The sequence below is a fragment of the Triplophysa dalaica genome, unplaced genomic scaffold (assembly GCF_015846415.1).
Source record: "Triplophysa dalaica isolate WHDGS20190420 unplaced genomic scaffold, ASM1584641v1 Contig13, whole genome shotgun sequence".
NCBI classification, from domain to species: Eukaryota; Metazoa; Chordata; class Actinopteri; order Cypriniformes; family Nemacheilidae; genus Triplophysa; species Triplophysa dalaica.
This window is the reverse complement of record NW_026622647.1, coordinates 61764-78689: the sequence shown is the minus strand read 5'-3', so window position 1 is coordinate 78689 and position 16926 is coordinate 61764. Positions and strand designations below refer to the sequence as shown.

The following is a 16926-nucleotide window of genomic DNA, read 5'->3' as shown; positions in this document are numbered from 1 at the left end:
CTGTAAAATTCTTATGAAATAAGCAAAAGAAATTCTGCTTACCTTGAATAATACTGCAATGATTCATTTGAGTGCCCAATTAGTTTTAAAAATGTTGGGAATAGACGTTGACTGACGTTACACGTCATCCACCCTTTCACAATTTAAAGTGGATGATTGCCAAAACTGTACGGTCAAAATCCGTAATCCATACTCCAGTCCAGTTGGTGGCGGTAATGCGCCTTCAGTTGATTTACCATCCGCAATAAACTCTAAAGAAGAAGAAGACTCGGTAATGTCGGTTTGGTTTATTTCGAAAAGTGACGGAGTATTACAAATACTTCTGTTGGGTAAGTACATTTTGTATAGTTTTATTAATGTGGTTGAGTCTTACTTGTTGGACACGAAGGAACTGAAAGAAATGATGCGCACATGGTCAGCTGCCATGTAGTTTGTGTTTGGCTAAAATTAGCTAGCAGGCTAAAAGGTCGTTTAAAGTTAGGCTTTACCCTAGTTTCTACACTTGAGCTGTGCTGTGTAACGTTAATGCTTCTTGCTAGGATATTGATAGCAAAATCATCAATCCCCCAAACTGCTAACTCGTTCCCTGCCACAGTTATCTTGTCATTTAAAAATCAACCGTTCACTGCAAAAAACGAGTTATTATTCATTACAGAAATGTATTGTGAGCCATCAAAGTTTAGAGAAAATGTTAAAAAACCCTGAAGCTGGCTGAGAACTTTTTTTGTAAAGGCTGGCAGGTAAAGAGCTAACATTGGCTGAGTTTTGTGTCAGTTACAATTAACATCAAGTTGAGTAATTTCATGCAACTACAGGAACAATGTGTAAATAAATCAGGGGTTCCAAACCTTCTTCCTTTGGGACATCCGGCCTAATTGTTTGTATTAAACACAAAATGTGACAGCAAGTGTCACATTCAGTTTAGGTGTAGTCATGTGTCCAGGTGTGTCTGTACATATTAATGAACAGATTTTTCTTTCAGGATTCCAAAGGAATATTTTCCATGCTTTTCGGTTTTAAAGATGAACTTCAGTGAATATCTGGCATTCTGGAACATGGCAAGTCTACATCTTCTATTAAGAGATTGCATTGTGACAAAGAATGTGTGTGTTTGTGTGGATGTTAGTTTGTGGTTTTTTTTTTTCTCTTTCTCTGTGTATAAACAAATATTTGGGTAGTTAACAAAAGAACCATAGTGATGGCAACAAATCTGAAAACAAACTGTAATTTTTCTGAGGTGAAGTAATCCTGAGTCATTTATTTCACAGAATCACGTTAAATGCCTTTATGGTGAAATTTATCATGAGGGGTGGTCAACTTAAAAAGAAGCCATTCAAAGCTATACTATATAGTTCAAGGTAATTTTGGCCTTATGACATTGCAAAAATCTCTTGTTCCTTGTCTATTTTTTCATTTATGTCATTTTTATTTTCTCTATTTAGTGGACTTCTCTGTAAGAACATCAGGTTTTACCAGAAATACCACTTTTACAAAGTTTAGAGGGTCTTTCTCAAGGGCACCACTAATCTAACATATATTCTTTGTCACAATCTAGACTCTTCATAGAAGATGAAGACTTGCCATGATCAAGAATACCAGCTATTTGCTGAAGTTCATCTTTCAAAACGAACAGCATGGAGTACAGTACTCATCAGGTGCTTTTGCTACCCGTAAATACGTTTATTCTAGTGTTATTTGTAACTTTTTGACATTCGGTTATTCTAGAGAAGAATAAAGTCTAATACATGTTAATTACAATCTTGTATGTATTTTAAATTTAGTTGTGTGATAATCTGACTTTTTCTAATTACATTCATGTAATTTACTTCAAATTTTGCCTTTGATTTTTTTTCTACTTTTTTAATATTCATCTTCTTTTCTCTCACTCAGATGCTGTGAACAGGTGTAGCCCAAATGCAACAGATTCAGACTTTGATGCAGCAATGGCGGAACACATGAAGCACACTGGGGTTGATGGATACTTGTTTTATGGCTGGTTTAACAGTAATACAAGACTGTTAGGAAATAATTTGGTAGTGCCATAGCTCTGACTTCCATGCATCAATGGTGGAACACATGAATCACACTCCTGGCAGAGCCGGTGGTTGGGGACCAAGAAAATGAGTTAACATTTTGAAAAAAATGGACTTAAGTAGTTTCAAATGTGATTCTGTAATACTGTACTTTTGTCATTTTCATGTTTGATTAATGGCTGCTGAACATCAATGTTAAACTCCATTGCTATCAAGATTCTACTATTTTTATTTTCTTGTTTGAATAGTAGCTGTAATACAAATGGAAGACAATTAAAAAATGTGATGTACACTATAAAATATGATGTGCTAAATTAAGACACTTATTTTGCTTAAGTCCACATATAAAGTGTTATTGTTTGTGATGTACACGTGATTGAAACGTTCTATCGACGTTCAGGTCAGACCGGACCGATTTTGGACCTTTTTAAAACGTATGTCAATTTAGGACACGTAAACCTTTAGACATAATTGCTTGCCTTGCACGATGTTACACAACGCGAGTATGATTATATTAAACGCATTCTTATATATACGCTTACATTAAGCAGCTACACATCTAGTAATAAACGTCCGGAAGCGGACACATTTGGACGTCCAGGGACGGGCAGAAAAGACGTGGAAATCACGTTCAGATGACGTCAAAGACGTCGGTTCAACTTTCATTTTGGAACTATTTTTCAACCGTGACGGGACGTGTCGGAATTACGTCTTTTCAACGGTCACTAAACGTCCAAATGTTTATTGGGTAATCACAAGTGAGTAATATTTTCAGTTTTGTATCATGGTTGAATGTAATAGTCACTGCTAAACATTAACCTGTTTATGAAACAACAGTGTAATGGAGCCCTGACACATTAGCTTCTCAGAGAGAAATAGAGACTATATCACAAATTCACCATCACTGCTCCAGTCATGTATTAGAAAAACACTCATAAATGTTTTATACGTTTTCCTTTTTTATTTATTATCATATTACACATCAAGTGTAGTGCAGTGTAAGTGTAAAGGACAGAAGTCTGTTTAAAAAAAGTTTATAAATGAAATAAATAGTTTTCTCAGGTCTGCAAATATGTGATCATAGAATATAGAAAACAGATTGTTGGAAATTGTATTTCACACTTTTCTTCTCATTGTCTACTTGCAGTAACCACCACAAGCAACGCATTCTCAGTGTACTGGATCAGCCAAAAAACGTGTATAAAGGAGTTCTGAAGGATTACACTGGAACGGTAACGTTTGTAATGTCAAATATTACGTTGATGTTTATATTCAATATCTGAAAACTATTACGACTTGTGACAATAATGATCAATTTATTTTACAGGATGTGACCCCACAGAACTTCCTGAATGCTCTTCAATCGAATGAGTGCACTGATAAGAAAGTCATAGACAGGTCTGTTTGTCTATTCACAAGAAATCTTTCAATGCTATACAGAATGTGTGTGCGTGTGTGTGTGTGTGTGTGTGTGTGTGTGTGTGTACGTGCGCGTGTGCATGTGTGTGTGCAAGTGTGTGGGCCTGTGTGTGTGTGCATGTGTGTGTGCAAGTGTTTGTGTGTGTACGTGCGCGTGTGCATGTGTGTGTGTACGTGCGCGCGTGTGTGTGTGTGTTTGTGTGTACATCTACATATAAAGGTTTTATATGTTAAGTGACAGCACCACTTGCAGGTCAAAAGCAATTTGATCAAGTAAGATTGTGGGAATTGTTCTCATGGTTGCACGTTTTACAGTATATGAACTTTCAGTGTAGTTCTTATACCCAAATAATAACTACAAGTACTTAATATGGGTCAGGTATAAGTTAAGAGGTGGGTTCAGGGATAGTAATTACAGTTACACACTAGTGTACATGGATAACAGGACTGTGAAATAAAGTGCTAAAATAAAAAATCATCTTTACATTTTTATTTAATGCAGTTGTAAAGATGACAACATCTACATCTACATGACCGGTCTAGGGACGGAAAGCACGTTTGAATTTCCTGAGGAGTCTGTAAGTATAAAAAGCAAAGACTCGAGATAATTTTAGGAGGGACACGATAAACATTATATTTGTAATAATAATAATAATAATAATCGTTTTTCTGAATCACTTTGGATAAAAGCTAAATGACTAAATGTGTAATGAAGAGCCACAATGGTATGATTTAAAAATGGCCATCATTTATTGTCAATAGTTTAGTCATTTAGTGGTTCACTTTTAAAACTCAAAATTGTATATTTTGTATGTATAATATAGAGAAAAGCAAAGATTTGTTATTAAAGTTAAGATGTCATTTCAAGGTTCAAGATGTTATATGTGGACACATGGATTAAGACATAGACCTGTTGTGTTTAAATATGACAACCTGTTGACTTCTATAACATTAATTCTGTATTTCTATGACAGCTTCATGCCAGTGAATTCATTGCAGCAATTCAGAACATGACTGACAAGAATAAATTCTCCAAGGTACGTCAATTCATTATTTTGGGTGTACAGCAATACACAATAAAGCACTATTCAAATGATGATGATGATCTGTATATAATCTTAAAAGATTCAGCCATTGAAACATACAGAACAATTATCAAGCAACACCACACGAGCAATGATAGACAGTAAAGATGAAGCACCCCTTCTGTTTAATAACATATTGAACCTAAATTAGAGCAAAGATCTCTTATCATTTTAAAGATCATTTAAAGAGAATGAACTGCTGGTCATTTTAAATATCTTCATTATGTTTTGTTCTGCAGATGATCATATTCGTGGACAGGAGTTATTCTGCAAACTTGTTCAAAAAACAATTGACTGACAATGAGAAAGGCAAGTTAAGCTCTCTTATAAGGGTTTGGGATCACGCTGGTTTTATTTGAGAGTTCTGTGTCTATAATCCATTTGTTTCATCTTTTCTGAATCTGTCATCCATGCAGTCTTTGTGTTGACTTCATGTTCTCGAGGTACTGAGATCACTCCCACTGATTATAACAAGAAGATAGACGTCTCCCTCTCTGATAAATTCTCATCTACTTGGTTCCACTTCCTTGAGCAGGTTTGTGCTTCCTGGAGATGCATTTATAGCTTAAAATTCTTCTGATCTAATGACATTCACAAAACAGACGTGACAAATATGTGTTTTTTGGTTTATGTTCACAGGCTGACTATACTGAAAAAACATTCCATGATCTGTCGGATGACAAACAATCTAAATACATCGTGGACCATCCTGATGCCTGTCCCTGCTTTTTTGGGAAACTGGTACTAAACTTTCAAAAGTTTAACTTGTTTCATAAATGTGTTTATTTTTTGCCTTTAGGACGTGAAGAAGCATTACCTCAGTGAGTTTCTATAGAAGTAAACAGACAAGCTAATCGAACTTGTTGAAGAAAACAACGCAAGAGAGTATAATCTGAAGAGCTCTGTGTTAGTTTCTCTAGATTTATGATTGGAATTAAACTGATTGAAGCATAAAACAAATTATCATTTAAATAAATCATTAAACAAAAGTTTCTGGTCTGTTGTTGATTTTATGTTTTTAAAAAAACATTCTGTTGTTGACTAAGGCTGCATGTTTTTGATCAAATAGAGCTTGAAACTGTAACAATAAAACTCGGGGAAAAATCCTAAAAATCACATTGTCAGCTTCTTTAATGTCTTACGGTACATTATAAAACTGCCAGTTCTGGTCCTTGATTCTGATTGGCTGAGCGGAGTTCTAAGCCGTTATATAATACCCCGATATATAACGGCTCACCCCACCACATAGCCTAAATATCTTTTAATTTACTTTATTTAATGAAACCTTGCTAAGCATATGGAGTAACAATTTTATAAAAGCAATAAGCCCCTCGAAGCCGTGTGGGTTACAGTGCATTTTATAACAGCTAAGGGGCGTTGTTAGGCACGACGCGAAGCGGACTTCTTGGGGCTTATTGCTTAATTAAGATCTCAGTTTGATCAATTTAGAATTAGGATAAACAAGCAAGTTGATGTGTAAACCAATAATCTTCCCTAATGTAAATATATTGCAGCTCAACCAATGTCTGCTAAACTGTAAAGTAATAATCACACAAATAAAGTTATGATTGAAGTGATAGTGGTTCATATTGAAGTAATAGAAAAGAATCAGCAGCAGGTGCAGCTAAATATTGCTGCGCTTTCATTGCAATGTCAATCATAAAAAGGACTTTCAGCAACATAAAGAATGTCGTCTTTCATTAAATAACTCCATAAATATTTCATTTGCATATTGGACAACAGATTGGGTTTGTTTCTTAACAACTGACAGTTAATCACATATTAAAGTTATTTGGCTTTAGTTTGAATACTCTTAGTTGGTATGTTTGAAAACAATTGACAAAATTCACATTTAGAAGATATAAGCTTCGAAAACCTCCACTGATATAATCATCGGTTCTGAATACATAAATCCTTTAAATTTATTTTATTTTAAATGAACATGTTCACTGTGATCGCGCGGGCGAGCAGACACAGATGACACGGACACCGCTCGATCGGCTTAAAATTATAACTTCGCCGCAAATGTGCACGCGCAATGCTTGACTAAAGTGTGTGACCACAGAGTGCTCTTTTAGTGAAGCTTATCAAGAAGATGTTTTGTCAGGATTAAATGAAAAATAATTCGATGTCGCCTTTTTCTTGAGAGTTTTTGATTTCTGTCACAGAGTTAAACTCTTGAAAAACAACAACTGTAAAGTTGGCGGGCGGGTTTTTCTTTTCATAGTCTAATTGATTCCCCACTGATCACATCATTTCACTATCCTTGATAATTCAGAATTTAAGGCCAGCAACATCCATTCTGCATTGTGTCCAAAGTCATCGCGTGTCAAAGGATGGTGGAAATCTGCAGGAGAATCACTAGATGGCGTCATTGCTCAGTTCTGAATTCACGTCCTTGTTGAATAAACTGCAGTGACTGCATAAGATGTTTTTATGCTTGAAACCTCATTGATAATCAGTTTTAATAAAGAATAAATTATGGATCAGTGCATTTTAAAAGTTAATAAAATACCTGCTTTTTATTTTTAACTTGTGAAAAATTATCAAATAAAGTCTACAATACAATGTATTGATATTGAAATTGGGCCTTTTAATATATATTTACATTCAGTCATTTAGCAGACGCTTTTATAAAGCGACTTACAGGTGGGGTAAGCAATGGAAGCATAAGGACAACAAAAAGCATAAGTGCAATCAGAAAAAGAAGATTGGTCTCATATAATCTAATACAGTATAAAGAGATAAATTAGATTTTTTTCTTTATTTATAAAGAGTAGAGAAGAAATAGAAGTCATAACTGATCAGCCAGATGTTGACGGAAGAGATGTGTTTTCAGACGATTCTTGAAGATGCCTAAAGAATCTGCAGATCTGGTGGAACCGATCCGGAGAAGGTACGATTTTTTACCATTTGGGATGGCACCACAAGCCGTTGTTCGTCTGCAGAGGTTTGGTTGTGCAAGCTGGAATCTCCACCCAGTAGCGCATTGCATTAGTCCAGTTTGGACAGGACCAGAGCCTGTACTAGGACTTGCGTAGCATGATCTGATAGGAAGGGTTTAATTTTCCTAATGTTGTAGAGGATGAATCTACAGGACCGGGCCGTGCTGGAAACTTGATCTGTGAAGTTAAGCTGATCATCGATCACCACTCCCAGGTTTCTTGCCTTTCTGGAAGATCTGATGGTTGATGAGCCCAGTTGAAATGAGAGGTAGTGATGAATCTTTATGTCGGCCGGGATTACAAGCAGTTCTGTTTTTGTAAGGTTCAGCTGCAGGTGATGGCCATTCATCCAGAGCGAGATGTCAGCCTGGCAAGCTGAGATGCGTGCAGAAACAGTCAGATCATCAGGCCGAAAGGACAAGTAGAGTTGTGTATCATCAGTATAGCAGTAATAGGAAAAGCCATGTTTCTGAATGACAGAGCCTAAGGATGTCATGTATACAGAGAATAGCAACGGACCAAGCACCGAGCCCTGAGGTACACCTGTGTCAAGATGATGGCACTCAGACACCTCACCTCTCTAGGATACTCTAATGACCGCTTATTGCTCCTTGAACCCTCATAAAGTTGCTTTGGATAAGAGCGTCTTCTGAATTACTAAATGTAAATGTAACTTTATATCAGTCATTGGTTCATTCATGTAGTCAATAATTACCACAAATAATTAAAACTATTTTTTTTTTAAAACTCAACAATATATATATATATATAAATGTATTATTCATTTATCTGTCATGGCTTAGGTATAATGTTTTTAAACATGTCTAACCTTTTCTAGAAGAATTTTGGATTGACCTGACATGGTTTAGAAACTTCACATGCGCGCCCCCTCGAGATGAAAACCCCTAACAACAACAGTTTTAATGTTTTAATGTCATCTTGGGCCAGTTGGCAGAAAACCCTCAAGAAATAGCGTTGTAATTCTAATGGTATAGGCATTCTTGAGCATAACCTTTCAAAAAATTAGCACATAAAACTGATACATCTTCACCTTATCACAACGCGCGAAATTACCTATCAAGACTTCCGGTTCCCTAACGAATATTTACCATTGTTTTACTACAGTCAAAACCAAAAAAACATTAAATGTTAAATTTACATTTAAATTTTCATTTAGCAGACATGTTCATCCAAAGCCACTTACTTGGTTAATGTAGTAAAACCATGGTTTGGCCCTAAATAATCAGTCAACAAAAATACATCGTTACTACACTTGGTTAACATGGTTAATTTTGTAAAAAACGCTTTTTTCTTTTCTTTCCAAATATACAGAAATATATACAAAGAAATAAACAAACAATCTTCTTTCATCAAAGATAAATAAAATAACAAAGACACAATAATCATGAACTGAATTACATATATATACAAATATATAAAAAAGTTAAAAAGAAATACAATATAACACGACTAAATACATATAAATAAAATAACGAAAAATAAAGAATGGGCATTAAATCACGTCTTTATTTTGTGTTTTACATTTATAATGGTTTATCAAATAAATGGTTTTGAAAATGTGTTATTTTGGTTTTATGAATGTAAAACTTGGCAAATGTAATAAAAGGATAAGAATGTAATTTTGTTCTTCAAACAAATGTAAGGTGTTTAGGTGGAATTATTTAGTCATATCCGTATTAAAATCAATCTTGAATGAAAGGGAATAAGAGCAAAAATAAAACAAGTGTTCAATATCCTCAACAGATGCATTTAAAAAAGATCATCTATCAAAAACTGTATGTACAAATCTACACACAATTAAAGGAACAGTGGCCGAAACAAACAAAAGGACAGTAAGATTTGGGGCAGGAGAAGACAGCACTCGCTCTTAGAAATGTCTTATTATTACACTGTAGCACTCAGTAAATATGTTCATATATATTTTGTGTTGTACTATGCGAGAGTAAAACTCTTTGAAAAGATTTATAGTAGCCAAAGCCATTATTACATTTTCACAATAATGGTGATTTGTTGAAATTTCCACATTTTTCAACATTATTTTCGGCCAAAAGAGATAGTGATGCGTTAAAATTGACAAATAAACAGTATTAACATTGATTTAATAGATTTCACACATCGCTTTGCTATCTGGGCTACTATTAATATTATATTATATTATATTATATTCCCGCTTCCGACTTGTGTGTGTGGAGTTTGCATGTTCTCCCCGTGCCCCTGGTCCAAAGACATGCATGGTAGGTTGATTGGCATCTCTGGAAAAATTGTCCGTAGGGTGTGAGTGCGTGAGTGAATGTGTGTGCCCCGCGATGGGTTGGCACTCCATCCAGGGTGTATCCTGCCTTGATGCCCGATGACTCCTGAGATAGGCACAGGCTCCCCGTGACCCGAGCTAGTTCGCGGTAGAAAATGGATGGATGGATTATATTATATTTTATTTTATTATTTTATTTTATTTTATTTTATTTTATTTTATTTTATTTTATTTTATTTTATTTTATTTTATTTTATTTTATTTTATTTTATTTTATTTTATTTTATTTTATTTTATTTTATTTTATTTTATTTTATTTTATTTTATTTTATTTTATTTTATTTTATTTTATTTTATTTTATTTTATTTTGGGCTATGTTATAGATTACTAGTTTTTAAAGTCATAAAAACGGTCAGTTCTGTAGGCATTCAACACAACGTGTGCCAATAACAGAAAATTTGATATTATATCAGATCGGGGAAAACCATTTTGATTCGACAAGAACTCTAATTCTCTTTGAGAACGTATATATTTTGTACACGTAGCAGTTGTCACGAATAAAAGACCAGAAGCAAAAAAAATCAAATAATTAATTCTGCAGATCAAGCACATGTCTGTAATGTGGAATAACGGGATGATCTTCTGAAACTGTTGTGTTCTCTCACACAGAGACACTGTGAGTGACACATGGGGAGCGAGCGGACTCAGTGGCTCTTGAGCTCTTCAGCGGAGTGTTCACGTCTTTTAACAGAGATATTGAACGAATGCTTGTCCGGGGGGGTTGAGAGGGGCACCTCGGACGATGAAGGTAGCTGGGCAGTGACTATAGCCACCGGCCCATTTACAGGATGTCATCTATGAACAATTTTGTACATTGTTTCTTTTGCTTTGTTAGATATCCGATTCGTCGCTTGATCCCATTAGTGAGGCATTACCAAGGTTCAAATCCACCCATTTCATATTTCAAGTACTCTTTAAATAACTCATATTTAAAGGCTGTTAAAATTCAAAGATCATACAATCCTTATCACTAATGAAGCCCATAATTCATTACATTTAGGCATTTGGCATTAGGCTTAATATTGAAATATTGTGCATAAATCATTGCTAATCATTTTATATCGATATGTCTTATGCAATATACGAATAATCATGATAATTATTTTGAAATAAATAATTATTATTATCTAAATTCATTTCTTTTTTTACACTAGGAGGTCCTGTTTACCTAAACGTCTCATGCACTCTTACACTCTCTCACACACACATACCTTTCTATAAGGACCAACAGTATTCAGGGTTTCCTATATAAACAAAACGCTCAATTTATTTTTAGGGCCTTGATTTTGTTCATCAGAGTCTAAATTTTGAATTTCTATCAGTTGATCAGGTACAGTGTTTTCTTTCTTCTGTTAGAATTTGTTCTATCCCTTCTGTATCTCCTCCTCCCAAAGGTGATGATTAATTCCCTTAGTTTTAGACAGCACACTTGCTATATGATCTGTATATTAGACTGAACGGCTGTGCTTCTCTCATAAGCGAGACCTGGCCCCTCTTCAGCAGTGCAAATGGTAATTCAGTGATCTGTAACATAAATAAATGAAAGCAGAAAGTCACTTATGGGGAAAAAAGTCTCAATCATAGAACTTAAAATTTTTATTTTTGATCGTATAAATCAATACTGGGACAGAAGATTCAAAATCATGGGTCTTAATCCTTCAATCATCAATTATGAATAATTAATCTGTAAAAAGCCATACTAAGAAGGGAAAGTCTTCAAAATATGAACTCAAACAAAAAAATCAGCTATCGTATCCTTTATTAGTCAATATGCTTTAGAGGAAAATGTTTTAGTATTCTTTACCTTATGCATCGTATTGTGAACATTGGTGATTTTTCCTTTGTTGGCTCTCACACAGCCTTTCAGCCGTGATCGTCTCAATGTATCACCTTCTCTTTTCTAAGTGTTGGTCGTCCCATAAATACACCTCGTATCTTTTTTATTGTAGTCACAAGATTTCAACATGCAATAACAGTCTCTTGAATATTTTTCCAAAATAACATTTTTATAATAAGCAAAATATTTCGGAAAACATTTAAAATTCTTCTACTCATTCTTTATAAAAAGAAAGCAATTTTAGAGGATACCGGTTATATATATTTCTATACATTCCTTATTTATAATAGTTCTCTATTCTTTAAAACATTTTCTCTCCTGTTCCTTGTCCACACTCACACACACAACTTTTCTGGGACCAACAGCCCCTCCCAGCTAGCTTGATACACATACACTGATACAGACACGGACAAGAAAAAAATGTAATTCTACATCTCAACTCAATTCTTCTCTGCGTAATCAATAATGTCCCCTCTTGGGATGAGCCTCTTCATCTCAGTCCTAAAATACTTATCTTCGCACCTTTTTTCACCTGTGCAACCTGCCGGATGGCCCGTCACAGGCCGTCTGATGTCCTCAGCCTCTTACCGGCCCACCCAGGGACGCCAAATATGATGAGGAAAAAGAACACAATAAGAACAAAACCCAAAAAGCAACTTTGCTGCAGTGATTTTAAGTAAATTTTTCATGATGGTGCTTTTTTCATTTTGCTTATATCCAGTTGGCTAAACTCATCCAAAGGCACAGTGGCTGTGTGAATGTAAAATAATTACATTCAATTAATATAAAAAATGTGTTCAGAGCAATTTCAAATTGAAACAGACTTTAAATAAGATCATACTTGTTGATTTTTACAGTTTTATATATCTTTATTTTTCCTGAGAAGTGGAGGGTATGTGAGTCGTGTGGGTGGCCTCCAGAATCAGCTTTGCCTCGGGCCTCCAAATGAATAGAACTGGACCTTCTGCTTTAGCGAGGTTTCACTGGAAACGGTGAGAAATCCATCAGATGTGTCACAATCACAAGACTGTTTGTTCTATATGCTCCATATGTGTTTACAAGCATGCGGTTTGTGTGTGTATTGTGACGTTTGTTGTATGTTTTGTTTGGGTTTTTCCTCTCGTTGTCAATCTCGTTATTAGTTCATTAGTTTCCACTTGTGTTTCTTCATTGTTAATTAGTCCCACACCTGATTCTGTTTTCCCTGAGTGTCTTCCTTTGTATTTAAGCCCTGTGTCTCCCTCTGTTCTTTGTCGAGTATTGGTTGTGCTACGAGTGTTTGTTTCCTGAGTTCCTGGTTCACTGGTCTTCTTATATTAAAGTACTTATTTTGGATTACCCTTTGTTTGGACGCTTTCTCCAGTAAGCACGCGTGACATGTATACTGCATGTATTTATTCAATATTTATATTGTTTTTAAGAACTGCGATTCTGCAACCATGGCAATTATTTTGATATTGCAAATTATTGTATATTTTACCTCTACACAACCTTTGAGTTTTATTTCAGGAGCATTGTAGCAGCCTTATCGCCTTTGCGAAGCTGCAGGAGCTGAGTGCGGAATAACTTGTGACGCTTCATTCATCTGTTACCATTAAATTTTTGAGTTTTATTTTGCTTCCCCAAAATCGTACTTATCGTGCTGACAGCTATTCAACCTCAATCATGTGTGAGACAGTCTAACAGAAGGATGGACATTGTCAAGATACATTTGTTCTGACAAACTTTAACTATTTTATTACCATTTTCTAAACTAAAGCGAGTGAACTGTGATAACGTGAGAAATCTTGAAAGTTTCTGAATACATCTTGGTATGTGTGTACATACACATGTAATCTGCACAAAGAACAAAGAAACACACACACATTAACCATGACACATCCATTTGAATCATTTCCAACTAAAATTTCAGTGAAACAGCCCACACACATTCCTCTGATTGTGAAATGAGAACACGTGTGTGTCCAAACGTATGGATATGTAATTATTCAATATGTATATTCCGCTTATGAAGAACTGCGCTTTACAACTATTGCAATTATTTTTTATATTGAATGTCTGCTACTTCAACTTCAAACTCAAACAGAGGGTAAGTGGCGATCTTATATATTCCAGTGTTAAATGGTGATTGGTTAGGTCTATACGTACTGTGATAACGTGAGAAATCTTGAAAGTGTCTGAAGACATCCTGGTTCGTGTGTACATACACTTATAATCTGCACAAAGAACAAAGAAACACACACACACACATTAACCATGACACATCCTGTTCAATCATTTCCAGCTAAACTACATTGAATCACTCCATATGCATTTTTCTGATTGTGAAATAAGAACACGTGCGTGTCCAAACGTAATTATTGATTATGTATATTGCACTTCTTAAGAACTGCGCTTCTTCAACTATTGCAATTATTTTGATATTGTAGCTTATTGTATTTAAGTTTTTACCTCTACACCACAGGAAAAGTTGAATCAGACTGTTTTTGAAATGTAAACATCATATCTTTGAGTTTTATTTCTGGAGTATCATACACTGTAAATTCATTAGCCTAAACAAAATACATTGTAGGGGATTTACAGTAAAAGACCTGTAAACCAGTTATGATGAAAGAAGACTCAGTGTCAGGAATATAATTCATAGAATCAAATTTAGTGAAGAAAAATAGTTTGTAGTTTTGCCAGCTGAAGTCTGCTTCAGCACTCATAAGGAGTTCCAGAGGCCGATCTGCCTTGCATCAAAATTGCAGAAGAATTTAACTAACTATACGTCATTGTGTGTAAATCAAGCTCACGTGATTGGTTATCAATAGATAAACAAGAACACATTACATTACATTTACATTTATGCATTTGGCAGACGCTTTTATCCAAAGCGACTTACATTGCTTCTACCCTATACATTTTAGGTATTTGCAATCCCCTGGGATCGAACCCACAAACTTGCATTGTTAACGCAATGCTCTTACCAATGAGCTACAGGAAAGCTCTCAAACTATTCTGTAGTCATGAGACAGGACACATAGTCCTATAGACTATCAAAGATGACAGGTATTTACTATAATATGAATAAAAGAGCCAGCTCAGGACCCACTAGAACATGGGAACAAGTAAAAGTGAAGAACAAGAATATTCTTCAAACTGGTAATCCTTTACTTCTACTGTTTAGTATCTGTTACCAAAAACATTTTAAATGTGTTTGTCTGTTTATAATCAGCAAACAAGAAAAAGGCGCACGGAAAAAAACAGGTGGTGGTCCTGCACCCCCACATTATACCCCGGCAGAAGAGCTGCCCTTGGGCTGCCCATGAACTAAGCATGTTGCTTAATGCATAGTTAATGAAAAGCAGCTACGCTAATTATTCTCTTTATTCTCTTTCCGCCTCCGCCTCGGGATGCCCATCCCGAGGTAGGAAGAAGTTCCACCATGTCCAGGCGACCGACAGATGCCCATCCCCAATTTGAGATTACACCAGATACAGCTACAGACTGACTGACCATCCCAGCTCCATCTAAGGCAATTCCACCAGCTGCCAAGAGAAATATGACCATCGGACCATCCCAGCTCAGACCACTACATCCCTAACCAAGAGCAAAGACGGACTATTTGTCTTATTAATGCTGAAGTTACAATATTTGGTATTAAATGCTAAACCTAAACCACACAACAGCAGTCTGAGTGCAGCTATGACAGGTCAGAGGGGATCTGGCCCTCCCGGTTGAGCCTGGTTTCTCCCGAGGTTTTTTTCTCCATTAATCAATCATTGGAGTTTGGGTTCCTCGCCACAGCAGGGCAGTGTTGGCCTGCTCACCGGGAGACTGCATTCATTCATTCATTTATTTATTTATTTAGAAATTAGATGTTATTTATTAGAATGAACTTACTCGTTGTTTAAATACCATGCACTGTGCTGTGTTTTAACTTTTCTGTTTTTCCTGTTTGCCCCTGTAAAGCTGCTTTGAAACAATACACATTGTGAAAAGCGCTATATAAATAAACTTGAATTGAATTGAATTGAATTGAACTAAGCATGTTGTCTTGTCTTCTATTATTAATTTAATGAAGGTTTATGTGTAAAAAAAAAAGAATAAAAAAATGGTGTTCAACAATTCTGTCCCTTGCAGTTCTGCCACTAGGTTGGTCCAACTGCACTGTCTGGAGGTCATCATCAGGCTGCACCTCCAGCACAGGGGTGCTCTCCTTTCTGATGGTGGCAATATTGTGGAGGATGGCACATGCAACAATAATGTCACAGTCCCTGTCAGGTGCAACACTCAGACCCTTAAGACACTGAGATCTTCCCTTTAGTTGGCCAAAGGTCATTTCAATGCGTGCCCTTGTCCTGGCTTGAGCTGCATTGTAACGGGTTTGGGTCAGGGAATGGTGTCATGAAGTGCTGCCTGCAGGCATAGCCCCTGTCCCCAAGCAGGATCCAATCGTAAGCACCCGGAAAAATGGGCAATTGGGCATTGAGGTTGTAGCGGAGGCTGGAAGTGCTCCGGTTATAGTCAAATTCTGATTTGTACAATTTGCACAAAACTGGGCTTTTATCCACGTTTCCACCTGGTACTTTTTTTTAAACTAAAATTTTCGACCACCGAACCCAGCAACATTCCGCGCTGTTTGGATAGCAAACATTAATTGCGATTAAATGCTTTAGTTTTTTGTCTCGTTATTTTTTCCGTAATTAATTAATCGTAATCAACACGATAAATTCCCAACACCAACTACTACCAAAATTTCAAATGCTTCGTTGGTTCATTGAATTTGTCTCTGGTTTTATCTTATGTAGACCACTTATCACAAAATATTATATATAACATGTAAATACACAAACATAAGATGTGTTGCAACGCCCTGCTTTAGTCCTTTAGTCCATGTTTTCACATGTTCTCATTTCACAATCAGTGATTTATGTGGGCTGTTTCTGTGAAGTTTCACCGGTTGTGTCTCACTCCAGTGTCACAACATGCAACTCTCAAGAACCGATCATATAATGAGATGCTGAAAACATCCGTTTTGATTTCACAAAACAACAGGTTTTCTTTCTCTAGGTGTTCCAGATTTTCAAAATTTCGTTGGAAACGGAGACAAATCCATCGGATATGTCACGCTCACAGTATAGTATGTGCATGTCCACATATGTATACCAACAAACAGTATTTATATATTAAAACATGATAAAATAATAAAGACATGATTTTTGACCGAATTATTATGAAAACAAACTCTTATGAATATGTGCGTATATTTATTGTTTCTTAAGAACCTCT

General features: G+C 35.7%; 1 protein-coding gene across 1 annotated transcript; it reads left to right on the top strand.

The window, feature by feature from the left end:
* The first annotated feature begins 2494 nt into the window (after positions 1 to 2494).
* Positions 2495 to 5373, top strand: LOC130417096 (hemoglobinase-like). The gene is made up of 8 exons (XM_056742398.1): positions 2495 to 2791; positions 3181 to 3265; positions 3361 to 3431; positions 3955 to 4030; positions 4427 to 4489; positions 4777 to 4846; positions 4954 to 5072; positions 5177 to 5373. Exons 4-8 carry the CDS (start codon positions 3983 to 3985, stop codon positions 5360 to 5362), a joined length of 486 nt encoding a protein of 161 aa, XP_056598376.1. The 5' UTR covers positions 2495 to 2791; positions 3181 to 3265; positions 3361 to 3431; positions 3955 to 3982; the 3' UTR covers positions 5363 to 5373.
* The last annotated feature ends 11553 nt before the right edge of the window (positions 5374 to 16926 follow it).

Coding starts and splice junctions, on each gene's coding strand:
- LOC130417096 (XM_056742398.1), top strand. CDS start 3,983: ATGACCGGTCTAGGGACGGAAAGCACGTTTGAATTTCCTGAGGAGTCT. Junction 4,031..4,426: donor TTGAATTTCCTGAGGAGTCT/GTAAGTATAAAA, acceptor TTTCTATGACAG/CTTCATGCCAGTGAATTCAT. Junction 5,073..5,176: donor GGTTCCACTTCCTTGAGCAG/GTTTGTGCTTCC, acceptor TTATGTTCACAG/GCTGACTATACTGAAAAAAC.